A 24,602-nucleotide genomic window follows, 5' to 3' on the forward strand; every position below is an offset into this window, starting at 1 on the left:
AAATCAATGTATATTTTGTATTGAATGTTGCGGTAGAAAGTTACGTCACCACGCCTTAAGTCTCGCGTGAGTTACATCATCTTATCGCGATTGTTGCAGTCGGCGCGCAGCGGTGAGTTGCAGACAGTGGAAGTTCAATTAGCGAGTATCGTGTGTGTATTTGCCGAAAAAGTGAGTATATACATTTAAATTTACTGTTTACTGTTATGCTGTTTGTCTGGTCACAGATTGGTTTGTGTGTGCGCCGTTTGGTTGGTAGCTTTGGTGCGCTCCTTTTAAGTTTTCCTTGCTTCATACGAGTAGCCGTTACGTAGCTCCACGGCGGCTAACGGTCGCTAGCAAGTGTGTTGTCTAAAGTACATTTATGTTTATTTAGTATGGCGAAACCAGTTACGCGCAGGTAATTATGTGATGATGAGTCAGGATGTGTGTGTGTGTGTGTGTGTGTGTGTGTGTGTGTGTGTATATATATATATATATAAAAAATATAATATATTATATATATATTATAATATATATAAAAATATATTATATATATATATATATATATATATATATATATATATATATATATATATATATATATATAATATATTTTTTTTTTTGGGGGGGGGGGGGGGGGTATTTAACCGGAAGTGTGTGGTAACCGAGAAAGCTCAATTCAAATTAACAAAAGCGTGACAACTTTTTAAAAATTGTTTTAGAATTACAAAAAAAATCAGTCATACCTTTTCCAGACATCAAATGAAAAATAATCCTGTATTTTATTTTTCGATTTTGGTATTTTAATATTAAAATGAAATATAAAAATATTAAATATGATAATAACTTTTTAAATCACTGCTCATTACGTAGTATCCAATGATCAAAAGAGACACAAACCCATAAAGATCACCTTTCACTCAGCAAACGAGAAAATGCGTCACAGGATCTGATGTTTTCACATTTTTGCCCACTTGAGCGTCCGTCTGCGGCCCTCATATGTCCTCCAACGGGTCAAGTGTGTCTCCACCAGCTGTCTTGTATTAATCGCCACGACCTTGCTGCTACTCGGCTCTCCTTGGAGCTACCGTCATTACCAGGATAGCTCATCGCACAGCCTTCATTAGCAATCACTGTGAATCTTTACACTTCATGCTTGTTATGTATGTCCTTAGGCAATTGGTGGTATGAGATGGAATAATCACAATTATTATTTTACTGAAGGGAACATTTGTATCAATTCATCTCAACCTAGCTTAGCAGTGTAATGAAATGTAACTGGAAAAAATAAAAAGGAAACGCTCCATCTGTGTGCTTTCTAAGCTCCAACACATGATATGAGGACCAAATGGAGGAGGATGGATGGTGAAGATGATGGAAGGGCAGGTGCAGGTCATGTGCTGGACATCCACAGCTGAGTCGCAAACACGGCAGGTCGCTTAGCAACCGTGTCCACCCTGGGGGACCTTGTAAGGGCCGAAGCTCGGGTGAATCGAAGGGTCAACCCGGATCTACCTTCAAACATCACAGTGTGCTAAAAATAGGCCAACGTGCGTGTGCACGCGTGCGTGTGTATGTGTGAGTCCGCAGTGGAGAAAATGACTGCCCGAAGCAGTTTCATGGAAGAAGTTACATGGAGAATACGTCGAAGGATGAAGGAGAGGAGAGACGTAGGCCGATGGGTGAAGTGTGACGTACGATCCGCATGCAGTGTGACGCTCCTGGAACATGACCTTTTTTTTTTTTTTTTCCCCTGCCTTCTCCTAGAAATCCCTCATCCCTTTCTGTCTTACTCCACAGTACACACCACATCTCCTTTTATAAAAATACCCAAGGACAGTCGTTACTATTAATAGGAAGTCTTGTCAACTGGACCTTCTATTTCTCTACGGCTCATTGAAGACCTGACTTACTTTACAGGTTTAATATTAGTAATTCTTCAGTTTAATGGAGAGCATTTATTCTAATTTTAAGACTTTTTCCTGCAGACATATTGTGTTTTATTTCCTGAAAGTCCACCGTCATTGTTTGTCTGTCATGACTTCCATAAGCCACTGCTGAGGATGCTTTCCAAACATCACTGACAGACTAAGTTACTTGGCTCTTCTTTCACCACTTTGGCTCCTGCCCTGGAGCTCCACGAATGCCGCCGTTAATTTATAATGGCGGCTATTATGCTGCCATCAAATGTCTGTTTGAGGCCTTCGAGCTCAAACCCAAATCAGTGTTCCTTATGTTCATGCAGTATGTGATGAATACAATCAAAGTCGTAAACGCTCCTAATTTAAGATAATCATTAGTAACTGTTGCACAATTCACTTGAAAGCATCATCGTCACGTGTGTGTGTATGTCCCAGGAATAGGGCTTGGTGGGACAGTACTTAAAGATTAACACCATTCCAACTATACACCTGTTGCATGCAAACATCCTTACATGTGCACTTTGTCAGTCGCGCACACAAAACACACACACACACACCTGTTTGATGCATGCCATACACTCAGTCTGACTGTCCGAATAATTGCCTGTCTGGGTTTTTTTTTTTGGTTCTGTTTTACGCTAACATTTGTATTTTGTACAATACATTTACAAATACGCATTTTAAAAGGCACTTGGCCAAGATAGTTTGAAAAGTTAACAGCAATGTATATGACTCCTTCAGGATGCTTGAGTGTGTAAACAACACAACAGTGCCCCCAGTTGGACAATAAAAAAAAGGTGACAGGTGATAATCACTGGTCATAAAGTGTTGTCCCCCGCTCACCTCCGTGTCTCTTTTAACTTCTTCACAGTGGTGTTCTTCAGTTTCACCCAACAAACATCAATCATCCTGTCATCCAACCCTGCCTCTGCGATCCAGCCATTAATGGGACTGGGAAGCCATTTGGGTAAAGCCCCGCATCAGTGAGTACAGCCAGTCATTATACGCTATTGCGATTCTGCTCCCAAAAAGGTATCAAATATTTATTCCACTCATTTCTCTCCGGCCACTGATAGGAATTTTGGGCTTGACTGTGTTTCCATTACTTTTATGAAAAAATCAATTAGTTAAAAATAATGAGATATTTAGTAAATTTAATAAAGACAATTAAAAAAATTTGGGGATGACTACTCTTGTATAAATGCTTACATTGAGGAGCAACTTGAGAGTAAAAAAAAATAGCAGCCAATAAGAATTAAGCCAGTGTGTGGATTTACAGAGTGCATGGCAAATAAATAGAGAGGGCACAAGCTGCTAATGAGACATTCACTGATGTCAGAAGCTCATAAAAGGCGGAACAGGTTCCTGTAAACAAAACCACAACACTTGGAAAAGACACCCTGGACTACCAACGTGTACTGTATATGAGCGTGTATATTTAGATGTGTTGTGTGTGTGTGTGTTTTAACTTCGGACCTTCTGGATCAGTTTCATCACGAAGCCCAAACACATCTTCTGTAAAGGAATTGGCACTTCATCAGTTTACAATTTTCCCACCCATGAAAGGAGGCTCCAAGTGTGTCCTTGCTACCACTTCTGAGGGACACTCACGCTTAGGAGCGCATCCATACCCGGGGGTCACATTCCAAGGGCACGCGGTGGAAAAGTGGTGTGGCGAGGACAGCTATCACAAACCAGAAAATTTCTTAGATTACTATTAGGATGTACTGGGATTTAACCAGTCACTATTATAGGAATTGTATCTTAAAATGACGACGATGGAAAAAAAAAAAAAAATCGCATTTCAGCATGACCTGTTTGTTTCCGATATTTAATATCGGGTCATCTTATGTGCGTTTATTTTACGTCGACTGTAAGTGCGGCACACTCGCACTGTAAGTAAGACTTTTTCGTAAGTCACTTAGAAGAAAAGCAGAGCCTGAAATAACCACCTGAAGGTGTGAGCACCAAGATGGCCGCTCTGCGCGAGACTTTGTTGTGACCTTTTGCCTGCACATTCAACATTTAATATCATCATATGATAAAACGCCTCGGCACACTTTTCACTCTACCTTCCTCAAGTCAAATAAATCCAGTTGTCCACTATTGTGACATCACTCACAAATGCAATCCCCATGCCCACCTTGATGTAACCTTCAAGACTCGGTAAAGCACCTGGGGGAGGGGCTGAGCGGTTCGAGGGGTGTCCTTGCTGGCAGGGTGTCACATTCTCCAAGCTCCCTGAAAGAACAGTGAAATTCTGCCATTGTGTCATAACTGCCTGCCCACATGCCCATGCCACTATATTTATACCAAAGGAACACAACTGCTGTTCTCGGTTCAGTTACAGTGGAGTACTTCAAACTGCAGCTGCCCGCCCTCTCCCCCTCCCTCCCCTCCGTTCATGATACCACACAGACTAAACACATTGTTGCTATTCTCCTGCTAAGGACTTCCCGGATCCATCACGATGATTAGCCGACACGAGTGTGACTTACATACCAGCCTCCGCCCTGCCTGGTTACATCACATCCAGTTCAAGCTCCTATTTATTATGCACATAATCATTTAATGCAGAAGCAAAATGTGCAATGCAAATGAGAATTTGACAAAGCAATCAAATGAGTCAGCCAACAAGTTTCTGACTTGCATATTTGGTTTTTCAAATTTTTTTTTTTTTTTCATTGCAGGATGTCGACTGGTGATTCTATACTATTGGCTTGTGAGCTGCTCCATGAAACCATATACGTACGTACCTTGCATGCAATACAAGCGAGGGTTCCATAGGTTAGTGCTCTGGACTTTCACCCCAGTGACCCGAGTCCAAATCCCAGTGGGACCTAAACTATTTTATCATGGAAATATTTGCAACACAGTTGCTCTACACCTCCCTAAAGCTTAGGCCTAGGGTGAGGGCTAGAGGGCTGGAGTTAGGGCTAGGGCTGGAGTTAGGGTTAGACGTAACGGACGTAACCGGTCCGTGGCGCAAAAAAAGTTGGGAACCACTGCATTAGAACACACAAGATGTAGCTAGAGTTCAACACCACTAATAATAACCATTGTTATATTAAAACATCCATGACCGCATCAATCAAAATGACTTACTCCCGCTCAAAAACGCATCTTACCAAATCTTGCAAGATTAAAGTCACAGGTCAATTAAATCAAATAATTTGTAATTGTATCTATTTCTGTTCGTCCCCAGCTAAGTGAATGAGTGCGAACACACGCACGCGCTTACACAAAGTAATTGCACGTGTCCATCAGTTGTCCCCTAGCTCTCATTCAGAAAGTGTCACCCCTCCTGGTTGTCTCTCTTTTACACATCTTATTTCCAGCGGACCCCCTCTGCAGTTGTTACCCTCAACCCCCTCCCCCTTGCGGTGTTATCATCCAATGACGAACGAGCGCATGGTGAACGGGCACCAATGAGAAAACCTTTTCACACGTATAAAACTTTTGAGAGCACTTTGCCAAGTTGCACATTCTGTCAGTCCGGGGCTCCTGGAGGAGAGCGACGTCCCATAGAGAGCGTGAGAGAGCGAGGGGGTCGAGTCAGTGTGAACGCAGAGGGGGGGTAGCCACTTTTTTATTCCCAAACACTTGAAGAAAGTGGTGGGTGAATTTCATTCAACTTTGCAACATCAGATCAGCTGATGTGAGTATGGCTAAAGCGTGTTTAACGTCTCCCGTGTGTTCCGAAGCCTCTCCGCTTCAGCCGGGATGGAGAACGCACACGCCAAAGAGTCGCAGGAGGTTCTGGCCTACTTTGGAGTCTCTGAGGACAAAGGCCTAACGCCTGAGCAGTTCAAGAAGAACCTGGACAAGTATGGCTACAACGGTGAGAATGGGACACGGATGGAGGGATGAGCAGAAGGATAGAGAAATCAAACGTAGTGGTCAGGATTTTAATATCCAGGAGGAAACAAATGCATTTTTACCATAAAAATGACTTGGTATCGATTGCCAAGCACAAATGGACCAAAAGGTCACAAAAGGTCATTTAGTAAAGCCACTGACCGCAAAGTAATGCCCACAGCTGGTGGTGCATCGAGGGACTCGTGTCACTTCATGCAGCAAAAATATCAAACGGTGCAGTAAATGTAGTGAAGTCATTATTTGGTCTTGCTAATCTCTGGAATTTCTCATTCCTCACCCACAGAGCTGCCGGCGGAGGAGGGTGAGTCTGGCATTCTGTCATCCATCTGGAAGCATCAGTTGACAAGCGAGACGTACATTTAACACCTACCATCAGCTTTTGCTGTGGCGTTCGTGGCATGGGAAATCGATCGCACTTGCATGCTCAAAAACAATATAGTAACCATTCATCTGAACGTGGCTGAAATGAGTACCAATGTTCCACGCAACCCTCAATATGCATCTTGAATTTATTTGAATCCATTTCTTCCAGGTAAGAGTATCTGGGAGTTAGTAGCGGAACAATTCGAGGACCTGTTAGTCAGAATCTTACTGCTGGCCGCCTGCATCTCTTTTGTGAGTTGGATGACTTTTCATTTTGTCAAAGGACACTTTGCTAGACAAGCCGAAATAGATTTAAATGTTAAATTTCATCATACTATATTGTCCAATTCTCAATAGCTCATTAGCATCAACAATAAGTTGACATCAAACCCTGGTAAACCCTTCCCGAGTTCTAGAATTACATTACAACTGGTGGCCTCACTCCCACCTCTGTTGTTCTCTCCAAAACACTTTAGCAGAGGGAGGCGGCACACATTGTCTTAATCTCCCATCTCTACCCTCCGGCCTGCCTACACAGCTGTCACGATGACCTTAGAAGGCCCGATGGTGCCGGTGTGTGAGAAAGAGAAAGGCGGGCTGAAAAAGAGGGCGCCCCTCTATTCGTGTGTGTGTGTGTGTGTGTGTGTGTGTACATACACATGGCCGGAGCTTTATTTTAAGAAATTCTCAAGCCAGGAAGAGAAACTGTATCCTTGGACAAAGGTCAGGGATGGAAGGAACGAGGGGCGGCTTGCAGCAGCGGGAGATTGAGACCCCAGAAGGGTTCTGGGGATTGGGTTGCACAACACCATTGTTTGTCACGATGACAAACGGGAGCAATAGATTCGGACTCGTGTATGCTTTCTAAAAGAGAGAACAGTAAATACTGGGAATACACTGCTCCCCTAATCATACACACAGGAATATCCCGCCACTGCCATGTGCTGACAGGCTTGCAATTTTCTGGAAGTCGATTGTCTTTGATTGGAGGCAAGGTGAAAGAGCAATGTCAGGTTGTCGGGATTTTATTTTTTTTATGGCGGGGAATTTGCGCCACTGGCCTGAAACTAATCGGTGTCGATGTCAACATGACATTAGCCTATTCCAAAACAGAGCTGTCACGCACAGAAGCACACTTCAGTGGAGAGGAGCAATAATGATCCACAAAAATCTATTTGACAATTTGCACAACTACTCTCACATCACATGTAATACTGCTTGCTTTTTCTCTCACTCGCTCAGGTACTGGCTTGGTTCGAGGAAGGTGAGGAAACAGTCACAGCCTTCGTTGAGCCTTTTGTCATCCTCCTCATCCTCATTGCCAACGCCATCGTTGGTGTGTGGCAGGTCAGTGACTCCACATAAACACACACAGGAACAATCGCAGTCTCAAGGACACATACCTGGCCCCCCGAAGGCCGTCTTTTACACTCACCTAAATAGACTCATATTCTTAGAACCAGTCACACATAATAAATTATAAAGAGTCGGGTCGCCGCTCTTTTGTCCTTTGCGGCGTGCTCCTTCCAGAGCCGCGGCGAGAGCTTAAAAGTTCACGTCAAGCCAGAATGAGCGGCATGACATCAGCAAAGCAGTAAGTGGGGGGTGAAAGGTTAAGCCAGGCTTGCAGAGGTACAGAGGGGTATGGAAGACTTAAAGCCGACCTGCCTTGAAGACTCTACACGTAAAAATACTTAGAATGATCACGTTACCAATCCGTGTTTGACGGAGGAGGACTGTGGCAGTCATTTGGAAACTATGCACGAGGATTCACACATGGGGGGGGGGGGTACAAGAATGGAGAGGGCTTTACACGTTGAGGCAATGAGAGGAACGGGGTGTCAACTTCTGGTTGGTCGGACTGATGTAGTGTTCACCTGAGCGATCCCTAAAGTTTCTTTGGATATATTTTCCATAGGAGCGTAACGCAGAAAGCGCCATTGAGGCTCTGAAAGAATATGAGCCTGAGATGGGGAAGGTTTACCGGGCGGACAGGAAGAGTGTGCAGAGAATCAAGGCCAGGGAGATTGTTCCTGGTGACGTGGTGGAAGTCTCTGGTAAGTTTATTCTTTCATCATCTTCTCTAAAGTCAAGACATCCATTTAATGAGCTAGAAGCCATTGGCATACTTAATCTTTTTTTTTTTTTTTGTAGTTGGTGACAAAGTACCAGCAGATATCAGAATCATTTCCATCAAATCCACCACTCTACGTGTGGACCAGTCCATTCTCACTGGTAGGTGTTGTCATACATGGACACACTTTGCAAAGGAGTGTTACTGATATTCGGGTTAACCAGGTGAGTCAGTCAGCGTGATCAAGCACACTGATGCCGTCCCGGATCTCCGAGCAGTCAACCAGGACAAGAAGAACATGTTGTTCTCTGTGAGTGTCTTACAGTTTTACGTCAAAACAAACAAGAAATTCTCATGGCTTAAATCTCTACATTTAGGGCACCAACATTGCTGCTGGAAAAGCTACCGGCATCGCCGTAGCAACCGGAGTCACCACTGAGATCGGGAAGATCCGTGACCAGATGGCTGCCACGGAGCAGGAGAAGACCCCTCTGCAGCAGAAACTTGATGAGTTCGGAGAGCAGCTCTCCAAGGTGGGAGCCAGAAATAAGACATTCAATACAATAAGACCAAGTGCTGACGGATGAATATTTCAAAATTGCCCTCTCCAGGTCATCTCCCTCATCTGCGTGGCAGTGTGGATCATCAACATCGGGCATTTTAATGACCCGGTCCATGGTGGCTCATGGTTCCGGGGTGCAATCTACTATTTCAAGATTGCTGTGGCTTTAGCTGTGGCTGCCATCCCTGAAGGTAAACTCCAACATGAGGTTCAATATCCGTGACCTCAGGCCAGACTGATCTATATGATGAAAACCATCCCAGGTCTGCCGGCCGTCATCACTACCTGTCTGGCTCTGGGAACGCGCCGCATGGCCAAGAAAAATGCCATCGTCAGAAGTTTACCCTCTGTCGAGACCCTGGGGTGCACCTCAGTCATCTGCTCTGACAAAACCGGTACCCTCACCACCAACCAGATGTGTGTGACTAAGGTACATTCTCATTCTCGGTAGATATTTCCAGAGGAAGAACATTCATTTCTGGAGAGTTGAAGCAAAAATTGTTTCCCTCACAGATGTTCATTATCGATAAAGTGGACGACGACAACGTGACTCTCGGTCAATTTGACATCTCCGGTTCCAAATACACACCTGAGGGAGAAGTGTAAGTGTATTTGTGTACAAGTAAAGTATAAAATGAACAAACTGAAATGGTTTTGTTTCCGTAGGACAAGGAGGGGCATGAGTGTAAAATGTGGCCAGTTTGATGGACTGGTTGAGTTGGCCACCATTTGTGCTCTTTGCAACGACTCGTCGCTTGACTACAACGAGGTCGGTCGAGCGCCAACGAGATCGCAACTGTCAAGTCATCTAAAATCCTTTTTCTTCTTTTGCAGTCGAAGGGAATTTATGAAAAAGTAGGCGAGGCCACTGAGACGGCTCTGTGTTGTTTGGTGGAGAAGATGAACGTGTTCAACACCGAAGTGCGGAGCCTGTCCAAGGTGGAACGAGCCAATGCCTGCTGCAGTGTAAGTCCAGCAAAATCACAAAAGAGACAAAACACATCCAGGAATTTCTCTATTTTTTTTTCCTTTTCTCTGACAGGTGATTAAGCAGCTGATGAAGAAGGAGTTCACACTAGAGTTCTCCAGAGACAGGAAGTCTATGTCAGTCTATTGTTCTCCAGCAAAGTCTGGAAAAGCCCCAGTAGGAAACAAGATGTTTGTCAAAGTGAGTGAATACAAACGGAGCAAGTCACCTCGGAAGAGAGCCAACAAAACGATGCCACGTTGTAAATGTGTTACCAGGGTGCCCCCGAGGGTGTGATCGAGCGTTGTTCCTACGTTCGCGTGGGCACCACTCGACTCCCCTTGACTGGGCCGGTCAAAGATCACATCATGGCAGTAATCAAGGAATGGGGGACAGGGCGAGACACTCTTCGCTGTTTGGCACTGGCCACCTGCGATTCCCCTATGAGGAAGGAGGAGATGAACCTGGAGGACTCCACCAGGTTTGCAGATTATGAGGTGAATGACTGCTATGATATCATCTTGGATTGAAAATAGAGGTAGCCCAGTTCAAATTGATCTTTGACATCTATAGTCGTCAATGGCAGTGAATGAGTTCTTAGAACTTCTTTCGAAATCTTGATTACTGACTGTACACACTGGAACTGATTTCAAGCTTTTAGCCGCGATGATCGATCATCATTTTGGGGATTATTTCGTCATCAGACCAACATGACCTTTGTGGGCTGCGTTGGTATGCTTGACCCTCCACGTAAGGAAGTTATGAGTTCCATCGAGCTGTGCAGAGCCGCTGGCATTCGTGTCATCATGATCACCGGTCAGTGGTTCACAAGCTCTACCCCCCCCCCCCCCCTCCCCAACTTCACAAGGTCAGTTATTCCACTTTGCTCTCTTCAGGTGACAACAAAGGCACGGCAGTGGCAATCTGTCGCCGAATCGGCATCTTCTCTGAGGAGGAGGACGTCAGCGGCAAGGCCTACACCGGTCGTGAGTTTGATGACCTGTCTTCTTATGACCAGAAGAACGCAGTCCGTAAGGCTTGTTGCTTTGCCAGGGTGGAACCGTCCCACAAATCGAAAATTGTTGAGTTCCTCCAAGGCTTTGATGAGATCACTGCCATGGTGAGGAGACAAACGGCCCCTGAACTTGACATGGAAGAAGCTTCCCAATTGTTCCGTGGAGCCCGGCTAATATACCCTTTCGTAATTAACACAGACCGGTGATGGCGTGAATGATGCCCCTGCCTTGAAGAAGGCGGAGATTGGTATCGCCATGGGCTCTGGCACTGCAGTTGCCAAGTCAGCCTCTGAGATGGTCCTGGCTGATGACAACTTTTCTTCCATCGTATCTGCTGTGGAGGAGGGTAGAGCCATTTACAACAACATGAAGCAGTTCATCCGCTACCTCATTTCTTCGAATGTAGGCGAGGTCGTCTGGTAAGTACTTGATGATGATTCCACGAGATCGAGAATGCTCAAGCTAACCCCTTTTCCATCTTTCTTCAGTATCTTTCTGACTGCAGCTTTGGGTCTGCCTGAGGCTCTGATCCCAGTTCAGTTGCTTTGGGTCAACCTTGTGACTGACGGGCTTCCTGCCACTGCTTTGGGCTTCAACCCTCCAGACCTGGACATTATGGGCAAAGCCCCTCGATCGCCCAAGGAGCCCCTGATCTCCGGTTGGCTCTTTTTCAGATATCTGGCCATCGGAGGTAGGAAATGGTTTCACTTGCTTCCTTTTGTTTGCCGAATCAACTTCAACGTGTCAAATGTTTTGCAGGTTATGTTGGTGCTGCAACGGTCGCTGCAGCTGCTTGGTGGTTCCTGTATTGTGAGGATGGACCGTTGATCTCCTACCATCAACTGGTTAGTATTGAAATGATCAGAGACAATTCTATGATATAAACATCTCGGGATCTACCAAATAATCATTTGGAATGTTTTCTTGGACTTTAGTCACACTTCATGCAGTGCAGTGATGACAATGAGGACTTTGCTGGAATCCACTGTCATGTGTTTGAGGCATCTCCTCCAATGACCATGGCTCTGTCCGTGCTGGTCACGATCGAGATGTGCAATGCTCTAAATAGGTAGGACGAATGAAACGGCAGAATACAATGCAGTGCTCCCACAAATTTGGGGGATTTGTATAGAAAATTGCAGAATGTTTCAAAACTGCTCAAACACCAAAGAACCTTGAGTAAAATGTCATCTTTTCTGCCACCAGCTTGTCGGAGAACCAGTCCCTGATGCGCATGCCCCCTTGGAGCAACATCTGGCTAGTGGCTGCCATGACTCTCTCCATGTCCCTTCACTTCATGATCATCTATGTGGACCCCCTGCCCGTGAGTCTGAGCTCCTCTTCTACTGCCTTTCTCATCTATCTCCTCCTAATTGGGAAAACTGTTTTTGTGCCTCCTGTAGATGATCTTCAAGCTCACTCACTTGAAAGTAGACCAGTGGATTGTGGTATTGAAGCTTTCCTTTCCAGTCATTCTAATTGATGAGGTCCTCAAGTTTGTGGCTCGCACATATCTGGAGGGTAGGTTTATATATTTTTTTATAAATCTATTTTAATCGAGTATTTGTAATATGCATTTATTATATTTTCATTTTTTAATCTGACTACTATACTGTACTTTGTTTTTAACAACATTTGGGTAATGCCGGTGACAATATTTCAATAGAATGGTGAAAAAGAATTACCCCTTATTATTTATAACATTGAAAAAAAAAAACGAATCTCTTTCTCCTTGCTTTTTCCAAATTACACTTTCCTATGCTTCCCATGATGATATCTAATTTTCCTCCCTTTGGGTGCTCTATTTTTTAACTGTTCCCCTCTTACAATCCAGTTTAAACCTGCCCCCCCCCTCCTCCAAACCCTGTAACAAGACAAGGTATTGCTTGACCCAAGGTTTTAGCATCCTTAGCATTATGCATGTCTAACATGAAGTGGAGCTCGTGCTTTTTTTTTCATTGCGATATTGAAACGTCACTGAAAGCGCTTGGAATAAATTGCATTGAATTGATGCTTGCTGCAATCGCTGCACTATTAGATAATAAATCGAGTTGTATTCGGTTAACAAGTATCTAAATATTTAATAGTATAAAGTAAGATAGAATAGTTGATGATATTCTTCCTAAGTACTGAAAATGGGAAGAAAAAAAAAAAACATCTCAAAATGCATGTTGGGATTCACTACAGCATGACAAACGTTTTTGTCATAAATAGTAATAAATAAATGCACGACAATCCCAAACTGCTCGTTTCAACACGCCAAGTAAAAGTGAGCAAAACCATTTGAATTATTTTTTTCAACTGATGATCTTTTGTTTTCCGACGCAGGGAAAGTCTAAAAACAAAGCGCACCAACATTGAGCTGCCACAGAGCGAGGATGAACAAATAAGCGACTGGGCGCTCCAAATGAAAGAGAGCTAAAGAGCGCGCTTAACAGTCACTTACTTGACGTGATCTGATAGAAGAGAACAAACATAAGCCATCTGAAAATACACCAAGCTGCAAAATATTTTTTTTTTCTGTGTATGTACTGAAATGAATACATAGGTCAGAGTTAATAATAATAATTATAGTGTTCTATTCTTAAAGAATAAAGATATTTAAAGAATGTTGGATAGCTGTTTAGTTTTTGGTTTGTTGTTTTTCAATGACGTACAAGTTAGACGACATAAAAGTTCATAAGTAAAGTTTATTGCTACTCACTGACAATATCCAGCTCTTATGCATTCATTATGTATTGTATTTTAATGTAGAATTAAAAGTTGACATTTGAAGGTATTACTTCAAATAGTGTTTTTGACAAACCAAAATGCTAAGTGTCATATATGGTGTCCATGTGTTTTCTGCACAAACACAAAATGGTCAATATTGAAGCTACAACAATCATTTGCAGGAAATAACATTTTGGTTGAAAGGAGAAAATTTAAGTAAGACACAAATTAAGATTATTTCAGAAAAACACATGACAAACACTTCCAAAACTTGGATCACTTCATGAACCGTTATTGCATTGCGTTCTCTTTCCAAAAAAGGCTGGACAGATGGTTAGAAAATGTTTACATATTGTCAAAATATAGACTTTGGATGTTTAAATAATGAGCTAGTGTGGTTTGTTGGTTTATGCATCATTTACAAAGCTCAAACATAGATTAGCTTTCTAGCACGACTGAGCTGCCTCGGGGGTTTAATGAAGTGGAAAAGGCAGAAAGAATCACTAGCTTTCTAAATATTTCATGTTAAACCCCTTTGAGGTTTCCCTGTTAAAATATATCTGTCTTAATAACGTGGTTTAGTGTAAGACTGCGTTTATGTGCGGACATTATTGTCATTCTCTTCAAGATTACACATTGAGCATCATTGGTCCATCTTTTGGCTTGATCGGTGCAATAGCAGCCTCACGAGGCGTCTGCAGGCGAGGAATCGCCTTCGCTCCTTCCCTCCTCCAGGATCTCCCTGACTTGTTCAAGAGATTCCGCCTGTCGTATTAACTCCAGTTTCACCTGAGGGAGAACGCAGTGTCAAATACAGCACAGATTTTAAGCTCATCGTTTTAAGATTCATTTCATACCTGCAGTGACTGAGAGAGCTGAACAAAATCTCTCTGGACAGTCTGGCTGGTGTCGACCTGAGAGCGCAGGCTGATCACTTGGCTGCGGAGCTCCAGACACTGCTCGTGTAAGGCCTCCTGCCAGATACAAATACGAAACTCATTATTATTAGTTCCGTCGCTTCTATCGATCGAGAAGTGGACTCACATTATCACGATTGAGTACTTTGTTGTTGCACTGCACGTGAGAAAGAGCCACCCGCAGGGCCTCTAGTTCAGTGCGGCAAGCCATTAGCTCTTCCTGAATCAGGTCCTTCTGGGCCTGGATCTTCTCAGTCTCGGTTTTTAAACTTGAAAACTGCACTGTGGAAGATAAGCACAAATAAGGCCTCGTTTGAAAGTACATATGATGTCTTAGGTGAACATATTGGCTTTGTTAATCATATTTAAAATAAATCTCATGTGTTTCTTACGCTCACCTTCTAGCATTTCTGAAGTAGTTCCGTGTATGAGCAGGTATATAAAAGACAATAAATCCAAAATATGTCAGTCAAGCAGAAAATAAAATACAAACCACAAAACCTATAATCCTATTACAGACCATTCTCTTCTGCTCGGATGTCAAGCTGCTCCCTCAGGTTGACAATCTCAATACGGAGGCGCTCCTCACAGTGCGCCGCCTGCTGGTTAGATAAAAGCGCAACAGTAAAATGCGCCTGCCGTGTTCAATAATGCCGTTCACGGTATTATTTTTTTCCATCATAATTATATGTACACAAGAGAACAATTATTTTTTAAACATTCTCAGAGAACAGCTGACTAATGGAATGGTGAAAAAGAGTGTTTACTGCAAGAAAACACTGCCACCTAGTGGCCATTTTAGTTATTACGTACGGCTTTATATTTAATCAGGATTACTGTTCATAAACTGTGCAGCTAGAACCTTAAGCTACATTTCTGCTGCAGACAACTCCTTGTTGGAGAGAGGTCATGACATCACATACATTTTGGTCAAATTTCAAACATTGCTGCCTATGGAGAACTTTGAGGCAACTTTTGAGGTTTAATTGTTATACTTGATTTGTTAATTCTCTTCGTGCATTTCAAACTGTTGGTATCAAAATGGTATCTGCAGCATTTCTTTTTGTGCAAACAGTAATACGGCACCTGCCGTGATGCTGGGAGCGATGAGGTGGAGCCTGTTACCTCATCCTCAAACGGATCTCCTTTCAGTCTGGACAGCTCACTGCATACCTTTTTCTGGGACAGCGACAACTCGGACTAGATTTGCACACAGACAAAACACACTTTTAAGCATATGCACATGTAAGAGTTGATAAGGTTCAACATTTGTGCTTTGAAAAATGGAGAATGTGTGGGGCCAAATGAAATCATCATCATCATCATCACTCACTAGTCGACTCTGGACTGACGTTTGTGACTGGCTGAGGGATTTCTGTAATTCCTGAAGGAGGGCCTCTGATGACTGGACCTGAGACTGGAGCACTGATACCTGAACACACAGATGACATCCTCACATAACTTCAAGACTTCTGTTGCGTATATGTCTCTTTAAGTTCTACCTGTTTGTGTGTGTGGTTGGTCTGCGTGTCCAGTTCTTTCTCCAATTCCTCTTTCTCTTCCAAGAGTCGACTCACCTCTCCTCTCAACTCTGACAACTGTCCAACATACGATTGTAAGCATGGATGTTAATAGTTGCTAGTCTATTACGTGCCCTGTGATTGGCTGGCTGGTCTCCTTCATGTCCTTACCTGAGCATTGAGTGCATCCCAGTCGCTATGAGTAACCAGTCGATGGCCGGCCGGCGGCAGGTAGATTGCTTCGGGCACCAGAGTTCCTGTTGAAACCAGGGAGTCTGTGTCTTCTTGAGCGTGGAGCTTTCTAGGTAGGGAGGGTGTGCCGACGGAAAACGAGGACAACGAAGCCGAGTCGCAGTTCCGCAGTGAAAAATATCCTTCCGTAACAATCGGTGGGGCTTCTCCCTCCGGTACAAGTTCAGGGTCTACTTGTTGGCCGTGTAACCTGTCTGGTGATGTTTGAGAATCATTGCTGGTGGCCTCTGTGTCCATTTTGCCCTTCTTTCCACTCGCCTATTGAATGAAGAAGAAGAAGAAATAGTGGCATTGAATGTGATCACCTTGAAACTGAGATCATAACACTCACCTCATTCTGGTTACTTGCTCTCCTTCCCGTAAGTAGAGAGGCTATCCTGGATTCATATTGTGCTGCCGTTTCTGTAAAAACATTACGAAATGTCTCCACAATGGGCTGAACTTTTGCTTCTCTTACATCAAAGTCTTTCTATTTTTATTGCTGTTTGTTTCATGGGCCCACTCGGCTCCAGACTGCGGGAAAAAAAAATCTATCCGTCCATTTTCACTTGTGTTTCGTTAGCTTGATCGTGATACACATACTAGGCTAAAACTAATTAGTTAGGCACATAATTACTGTTCTGTCAAATCATGTGTATATTATGCACTGACCCCTAAGAGCCTCTTGAAGAGACTGGATCTCTTGATCACATTGTTTTTGCAGCTCTGCCAGTTCCTCCCGTTTGCTTAGTTCACAAATGGTCGCCACACCCTGCCAGTGTTCAACCTGAGCTTGACACTCCGTCAATTGGGCCTGAAGGATGCCTTCTAAAAAAACAAAACAAAACAGATGATCACAACAATATTCATCACCATCAACAATAAATTTGTGTTGATTTTACGCAAACTTGCATGTTTTAGCCTTCGTGCAGAAACAGGGTGAAGAAAGCTTTAGTTTCTGACTATTGTTTATGTTCGGATGCTATTGCAAGAATCAGATCTTTCCTATTCGTTAATAATTTGTATGTTCATGCATTATTCCAATTTGTTATAAACAGTACAAGTTGATTTGTACTATTAGCAGTACTAAAATACATCTCGAGTTGTCTGGTTAAGAAAGGAAATAGCCTACAAGATTGTCATGTACATAGTACAGTACAGGTGTAAACCCTAACCTTACGATCTGTGACGTCACATTATTAAAGACAATGTTACATGAGTAGCAGAACTGATGTATGACGTCATTGTTCGGAATAATAATATGACAAAAATAACACTTCCATAGGATTATATAAGAAGTGAAATGATCGAACAATCTCAAGCCGAGAGAAATCGAGTTTTGTAAAAGTATCACAGGGCAAGCGGCGAGCTAGTGATGCTAAATGCTAACACAGTCAAGTTAGTTGCAGCTTCAACAGGTTTCATCAAAGTGAAGTGACAAGTTCGTTTGTACATGACACGATCGATTTACATCCAGCCAGCTGTCATGCCAGACATGTCACACGTCCCATGCAATCTTTTATTTAGTTGTACCTGTGTCTTCTCTCGTTGAGCTCATTCTTTCACCAGACAACTCCATCAGAAGACGAAAAATAACACAACCAAAACCAGACAGACGGACGATGACGATGAACTTGCGCAAGGCATTTTACAATTACTAAGACTCTAGTGTGGAAATGATCACTAGTACAGCTTCAACTTCAGGAAACAACTTTCCCCGGTCTAAGCCTGCGGAAATCGCGTCAACCTCCTTCCTGTGTCCACCTCGCGCGCTCTCTCTGTGTGGAATTTATTTACGATGGCTGAAGTTGAATAGTTCTTTGCAGAGGGAAGAATAATATTCCATCCCCTGCAATTGCGGTCATGGCATCCAATTTTGCACGTCAGAACTGCAATTGCAGAAATACATGTGCAATTTTAATAAATATAATATAGGCTAAAATTAACCATAATAATATATTGCGTCTATTGATCACGTTCCACAAATTCCAGAGGAACAACTATTGCATAACCATTTTTCATCATCATCTGATTTCCAAGATATTCCAAGAAAAATTACACATTCTGGAATTTTAAGCTATATTTTAATCTTTGGCCTTTTGAGTCAGTTCACCTTGAAATTTTCATGGGTGTAAACAAATAAGTAGCAGAGCTGCAACAAAGTTTTTAACACAAATTTCTGAAGACAAAGAAAATTTTTGTAAGTTGAGCATTTTATTTATTTTAGTTAAGCTTTTGGAAAAAAAAAGGGAATGTAAAAAGCTGAAATTAATACAGTATTCAATTCCTCCTAACAAAACACGATATAAAATACTGGTAAGTGTAAAAAAACAAAAGGGCAGTAACTTATATTAAACCAGTGCCTTATGATTATTACCCCAAAATTCAGTACCACTGACAAAGAAATACTAGAAATGCTTTGCAAAAGTTATTCTATTTACTCTAGAGTGGTATCAATGTGACAATCACGATTGAGTCGACAAATATAAATTGTCCATAGATAATGAATAAAAAGTCATAAGACCTGTTTGCTACGAGGCCTTTCTCTTCTCAGGTAATATTTCACAGAAGTAATGTCTAAATTAAAAAAAGTCTATGGAGGACATTTCTGTGGGTGTACTTCAAACAAAATCTCATCACAAGTTATTGCTGTTTCCAGGCGGCAGTGTTGTTGATTTATGTTTGGTCCGAGTTGTGTCTATTTCAGTCTTTAATTCATATCGTGATCGCTGACACTCTGCCGCAGATAATCTTCGTACAGCTTTTTCTGCAAGGCAAAGGAACAAAACATTTAATATGTATAAATGCTGTTGTTTATTCTGATCCTATTACAAGGAACCACAACTTTCCAAACGCACTACCTTTTTGGTCTTTGCCACCTCCTGAACAAAGTCCAACTTCTCCTGCAACTGTCTTTTCTGCTTTCCTGACATAGTCGGTTGAGTCCTGCAAAGAGTAAACGCCAATAATTCATTCTCCTTGTGCATATGTAGCAAAAGATTCTGTTTTAATGTTCACTTCCAATATGCATTTCATATTATATACTATATGGAGATATAATTGCGGTACCTGAAAGAGAATCGTGAAATAATGAGCAGGAGGAAAGAGGCCAGGACCATCCCACCGCAGCCGTAAAGCTGTTGTTCTCGAGGCAGCGATTCAAATAAACGTACAGCGGGAACCTGGTGAGGTCACAAAGCGACAACCGCTAGTGTTTCAGAACTGACAGCTCAGTCAAGAAAAATGCCACTTCATCTACAGAGGACACCAACCAAATAAAGAGACAGGGCTTCGATTCCTTGGCTGCCCAAAGCTATCGCCAGAACCTCCTTGGACAGAGTGCCCAGTAGCAGTACCGCCAGAAGAGTCATAGGGATGCTGAAGCCCAGTAGAGTCAGGAAACAGCTCTTGCAGCGTGCTCTTCGGTTCTCAATACTGATCTGCCTTTGAGATGAAAAAATAACAACGTGAGACTTAACTTATAGTCCAAAATTGTTACAAAAGGATATTTTATTATTATGACTCTGTTTGTACCTGTCATTGGTTATTTTATCAGTGATGGCTTCACTAATGATGTCACAGTCTTTCTCCAGAGAGTTGAGTGTATTCTGGACTGTCTGATTGATGGTCTTCTCAATGGTGCGACACACCTCCTCAATCTGATTGACACAGCGGCTGGGCTACAAACAAAAAACAGGTACTTCACATTACAGGACAATTTGTTTGGGTGCACAAGGTGGGACAGGCATTGATTGAAATGTACCTTGTTTGGATTAGGAACGTAGATGGTGGGCATGTCAAAACCGCATTTGTTCAATCCTGGTCGTTTACACAGCTCCTGGACAATCTGCATCATTACTCTCTGAAAGAATGAACATGAAGGATCTATAGTGAGATGGGAGCACAAAGACACCATTTGTTTTTCAAAACTATTGAGAGAAAACCATTTGAATTTAGTTGATATTTACGACTTGACTTTATTTAAAAAAAAAAAAAAAATCTATTTAGCTGAATGCAGGGTGGGGGCAAGGCCCATTTACTTTGCACCTACCTGTCTGTCAGACTCTCCCCCGGCCTCATCTGCCTTACTGAGGTAGAAACGCAGACGATCTCCATGTTTGTCATTCAGGGCCTCCACAATGTTCAGGGTACGTTTACAGAGAGCCTGACCCATCGGGTCAAAGAAGACCAGAATCAAGTCGCAGAGATCACCTAAATAAGGACATGGAGAAGGCTATTATTTTAGCACACTGCACGGCAAAGAAAGAGACGTTAAGAGGTGTTAACCCACCTAGCCACAGGACAACTTCATCGACGTTAAAGGGATACTTCATATCACCATCCACCAACCCAGGCGAATCCACAAAAGTCACCAGGCTGAAACGTTTCTGCCGTGACGTGCAGATTTCTGTGCTCAGATACTCTGCTACGCCTAGAAAGCAAACAATAGGAATAATCATATCGATACAAATGTCGACATTTTATGAAAGCTCACCTTTAAACTCTTGCAAAGGCTTGAAGTGGGGATATAAATGAAGGGTGGCATTTCCCTAAAAAAAAACGAAAAAAAAACAGAAATTGTCTTTGTATCCGGTTTTGTTATTTTGGGCTCATATCAAACATTTAAAAGAGATCTTACCGTGAGGGATTCTCTCTTTCGCCCACTTGTGACAAAACTAAATCCCTGGGTCTCGATGGCAACACCAGTGCGCTGAATATGCTCTTCGACATACCTGAAAGGCAGGAACACTCAAATTTAGAAAAAGGAGTCAATGACGATAGGTTATGGAATCAAATTTAGTTTGAAAGACCAGGATGAAATATGATTTACCAGTTAATGAATGAGCTTTTCCCAGCAGAATGGTTGCCCATCAGCATGACAGTAATTTTCTTCCTGGGGGGCAGCAGCTTTACACCCACAGACTCAGCCACGGCAATCAAACCTGAATACATCCATAAATGTGTTAAGAGTCATCGAAATCATTCCCCGCATAGGAGCATTAGCACAATTTTGAAGATCATTTTATTATAATTATTGAATTATTAAATGAGCTAACTACCGGTTAGCTATCTGCAGAGCCGACCCCGGATTGCTAGCTAACTTTTTCTAGCAGCAGGATGCTCAGCCAACTCACCACTGTCGGGTTCCGTGTATAGTTGATGACAATCCCGCAAAATGCGCTCATCGCATGTTACACCGCTAGATTTTAAGTCCGCATTTGCTGCGCTCCTACTTTTGCTTTTTCCAGGCATTGTTCCGTTCACAGATATTCTAATAAAGCATCTGCAGCCGCAGTTTTGAGTTACGATGAGCGAAGGCTCCTTGTCTAGTTTGAATCGCCCCGGTACATCGAAACGCAGGAAAATGACGTAATAAACAGGCCACGTCGGCGACTTGAGCGGCTCTTTGTCGCAGTCGCTTGTGGGTAATGTAGTTTAGTTTTGGAGTACAAACTGACCAATCGTGTCTCTTAAAATGAAATCACTTCATTCAATAATATAACCATTACATTACTTAAAATATAATGGAAACGTGATTTCAGTGCGCACTTTATAAACATTTTTAGTATTTCTCTGCATTACAATTCACAGCTAGAAAAATAGCTACAGGAATATAAAATTGATTACTCATCTTAATCCAAGGAACCATTTGATTACACTACATTAACAATAGTGACTGATGAATCATCAAGACAGATATAATATACATACATCCTTGTTATTTATTGTGTGAGAAAAAAATAAAAACATTGTGGTCAATCATTTATATTCACATGTAAAGATCAATCTATGAAAGTTCATTGTGATTGTACTCTTATCTTTAAATTAATTAAGCTAATTGTGTTGTTCTCGCATGACCACATTGGGTTAATGTGATCCTCGTACACAATGAATATATTAGCATAATTTTCTCTCCAACAGAAATAATGTTCTCCTTGTCCTGTCGCATGTTCAACTTCCCCCGGATCAGATGTTACTGCACAGTGTGTGCGTGTAATACACACACAGGGGGGGGGGGAGACTGACAAATCTGATTATGTGTCTTAACCATAAGGAAATCGATACAGTTGTCTTTCATTTCGAAAATACACTCGGAGATGTCAGTGCACAAATGTTTCCTGCATTGACTACCAGTGGGATTTCCTCTCTTTGGCAACAAGCTCCAGTAAATGAGAATGGCTCGCATAGAGTGGGAAGGACATGTCCACATCAACCCACTGTACTTGGCCTGCGTCATCGCCAGCTTGCAACGGCAGCTCGCTCACACTGTTGCCTGTGTTATAAACAAAGAGAGAAAAAAAAATGGATTCACTAAACATGGCAATTGCTTCAGTGTGCAGCGAATTGTCGATGAAATGTAAGACACTGTATTCTTCAAATCATGCATACCATTTTCATCATGGAAGTTGACCGCAACAGTCTCCATCCAAGCATTATCAGTGTTTCTAGGGTCATCTACATATCCCTTAAAGACCTGCAGAACAAAAAGAAAGTATTTTTCTTAAGATCAACAAAATGGGGAAATTTATGATGGGAAATCACATTTAGCTTATTCTACGTTTATCATTATGTTCACTTGTAACTTATGTCAGCATTTTCCTTTTTTTGATAAACATGCTGGTAAAACTATTTTCATCATTTGTAAAGTTGCAAACCTCAAAACCGGATGATTTGAAGAGTTGGGTGATGCGCTCATGAATTTTTGATTTTTCTAATGGCGTTACTCCCAGCGAATTCAAAGCCTCTTCAGAAAACTCTCGCTGAAGTGTGAGAGAAACCTGCTCCCCTGGATCTACCATCCCCTAAAAAAAGAGCCACAAAGATGTGAGTTTCGTCCTCGAGAATCGTGGCAGAAGTAACGAGAACAGGAAAGTGAAGAACACATATGAGCAAAATGTGGAAAAAGCCACCCACGCCTGGAATGGCCCACTCCCCGCAATCTTTTCTCTTGATGGATACAAATTGCAGGATGGCCTTTTTGGAGACATGATGAAGAATCTTTTCTCCTTTGGCGTCTACCTTCCATCTGTCAGACATCCAAGTTGCAACAGGCAGAAGGTTAGATTTAATCTGAAAATTTGATATCGTAATAGGTAGCAAAGTAATGAGGAAAAAAAAATACCTTGTGACAATAGGATCTGCAGCATGATTGGGTCCCCATCGTCCCAGCAAACCTCTACCGATCAGCCCCGTGCGTCCATGAGGATTTCTAGAGAAGAAGAAAAAAAAAAAACACCAACAAAACAAATGACATCTTTGGTCGACTTGACAACCAGTCCACATAGTATGACATCTCTCGCTCTAAGTACACACAGTGGCTTTCCATCTTCCACTTTGTAGCAGCCCTCAAAGCTTCTCCTGTCCACGGACCCATCCAAAGTATTGAACTGTGGAGAGAATAAACTGCAAGAGACATAAATCAAGATGATTTTTCAGCCCAAATCAATCAAAACTATACAGTCACAACTGAGTCAATTTTAACGAGCACATATGTAGCAATCTGCAAATACGAATCAGAATTACTAGTGAGTATGATGTATTTTTCTCATGTGTACAAGAGGTGGGTTAAGTCACACTGAAGGCCGAGGCTCCAAATGCATGCAAATGTCACTCTTCAAAATAGTGATGCTCACCCAATTTCAGGATCTGCCCATATTGGCTTCTTTGCCACTGAAGGATGAGTATAGTTGATTGGCTCATATCCTGGGAAGTTCCGACTCCAGTCCACCTGGGAATCACTCACTGGGAAGCGCTTGATTTGGGAGGCTGGGTACTCGGGGCATCTGGACTTTATGTGTGCTGAAGCTCTCATTGTGCAGACACACTTGGAGCAGTTCGAACAACTTGAACTGATGAGAGCGATTGATGGATTGACTCTGAAAGGATGGCCAACTGAGCAGGGGATGACAGCCCTGCAGGAAAGAAAACTTACTCAATAAAGTGAAGATCCTTCAGCACTGCATACCCAGTTTAGGTAACAAAACGCCCTAAACCGATCAATGGTAATGGAAACTGTAGCCAAAATAAAAGCCACCCGATTGCAACAATTATGTCCATGATTTACGACCCAAAAGTAACATAATGTATCTCCAACGGTTTCCATTACTCAAGGCAGCTTTAAGTATTTATGACTTGAATCCAAACCTGAGTCCGTAAGTGTTGACTCTATACGGGAAGTCCAAAATGGTGAGCGCTAAACGAATCGGGATCATCCAGTTTTGTCGCAGTACAAAACGTATCATTCCTAGACGAAAGTATTCTATAAATTGGTGAGTTTTATATAAACAACATGTCCTGTACCATTCGCGACGTAACCAGGAAGTACACTCACTGACTTCGTCATGACGCAACTAGGGGGCGCGGTCACAGTTGCACTCGTTTCCATAGAGATCAATTTATTTTATTCATTTAGAGGAAAATATTTTTTTTATCTATCTATCTATCTATCTATCTATC

At 42.4% G+C, this 24,602-nt stretch overlaps 4 protein-coding genes across 8 annotated transcripts; 1 reads left to right on the plus strand and 3 right to left on the minus strand.

Moving 5' to 3' along the window:
* Nucleotides 1–70: 70 nt before the first annotated feature.
* On the plus strand, nt 71–13,815 carry atp2a1 (ATPase sarcoplasmic/endoplasmic reticulum Ca2+ transporting 1). 5 transcript variants are annotated; one of them, XM_085933003.1, is made up of 29 exons: nt 71–171; nt 1,306–1,902; nt 2,646–2,701; nt 2,776–2,887; nt 4,595–4,652; nt 5,609–5,745; nt 6,067–6,084; nt 6,316–6,398; nt 7,389–7,493; nt 8,065–8,203; nt 8,301–8,381; nt 8,445–8,530; nt 8,598–8,753; nt 8,832–8,973; nt 9,046–9,212; nt 9,296–9,384; nt 9,449–9,551; nt 9,617–9,748; nt 9,825–9,950; nt 10,028–10,246; nt 10,454–10,565; nt 10,646–10,869; nt 10,964–11,184; nt 11,254–11,456; nt 11,525–11,610; nt 11,701–11,834; nt 11,972–12,089; nt 12,169–12,286; nt 13,094–13,815. In XM_085933003.1, exons 5-29 carry the CDS (start codon nt 4,639–4,641, stop codon nt 13,102–13,104), a joined length of 3,024 nt encoding a protein of 1,007 aa, XP_085789129.1. In that variant the 5' UTR covers nt 71–171; nt 1,306–1,902; nt 2,646–2,701; nt 2,776–2,887; nt 4,595–4,638; the 3' UTR covers nt 13,105–13,815. The 5 variants fall into 5 exon arrangements, with proteins under 5 accessions (XP_085789129.1, XP_085789130.1, XP_085789128.1 ...); XM_085933004.1 differs by having other exon boundaries at nt 1,306–1,676; XM_085933002.1 differs by having other exon boundaries at nt 1,306–2,701.
* rabep2 (rabaptin, RAB GTPase binding effector protein 2) lies at nt 13,447–17,914 on the minus strand. Its single transcript, XM_085933009.1, has 12 exons — nt 17,679–17,914; nt 16,818–16,973; nt 16,498–16,568; nt 16,086–16,424; nt 15,897–15,992; nt 15,728–15,826; nt 15,481–15,594; nt 14,915–14,996; nt 14,793–14,804; nt 14,522–14,676; nt 14,335–14,451; nt 13,447–14,266 (listed from the first exon to the last, which is right to left on the minus strand). Exons 1-12 carry the CDS (start codon nt 17,722–17,724, stop codon nt 14,162–14,164), a joined length of 1,392 nt encoding a protein of 463 aa, XP_085789135.1. The 5' UTR covers nt 17,725–17,914; the 3' UTR covers nt 13,447–14,161.
* Nucleotides 17,915–18,237: 323 nt separating this feature from the next.
* On the minus strand, nt 18,238–21,526 carry LOC147044492 (uncharacterized). Its single transcript, XM_085933007.1, has 12 exons — nt 21,281–21,526; nt 20,977–21,088; nt 20,785–20,878; nt 20,641–20,695; nt 20,437–20,577; nt 20,197–20,357; nt 19,909–20,007; nt 19,680–19,825; nt 19,418–19,589; nt 19,215–19,327; nt 19,007–19,091; nt 18,238–18,912 (listed from the first exon to the last, which is right to left on the minus strand). Exons 1-12 carry the CDS (start codon nt 21,396–21,398, stop codon nt 18,856–18,858), a joined length of 1,353 nt encoding a protein of 450 aa, XP_085789133.1. The 5' UTR covers nt 21,399–21,526; the 3' UTR covers nt 18,238–18,855.
* Nucleotides 21,527–21,845: 319 nt separating this feature from the next.
* On the minus strand, nt 21,846–24,515 carry nudt9 (nudix (nucleoside diphosphate linked moiety X)-type motif 9). The gene is made up of 8 exons (XM_085933008.1): nt 24,291–24,515; nt 23,780–24,058; nt 23,460–23,549; nt 23,269–23,355; nt 23,061–23,172; nt 22,802–22,948; nt 22,536–22,620; nt 21,846–22,419 (listed from the first exon to the last, which is right to left on the minus strand). Exons 1-8 carry the CDS (start codon nt 24,386–24,388, stop codon nt 22,274–22,276), a joined length of 1,044 nt encoding a protein of 347 aa, XP_085789134.1. The 5' UTR covers nt 24,389–24,515; the 3' UTR covers nt 21,846–22,273.
* Between the last annotated feature and the right edge of the window lie 87 nt (nt 24,516–24,602).

Source organism: Syngnathus leptorhynchus, chromosome 16 (assembly GCF_054491065.1).
Source record: "Syngnathus leptorhynchus isolate UIUO chromosome 16, UIUO_Slep, whole genome shotgun sequence".
Taxonomy (NCBI): Eukaryota; Metazoa; Chordata; class Actinopteri; order Syngnathiformes; family Syngnathidae; genus Syngnathus; species Syngnathus leptorhynchus.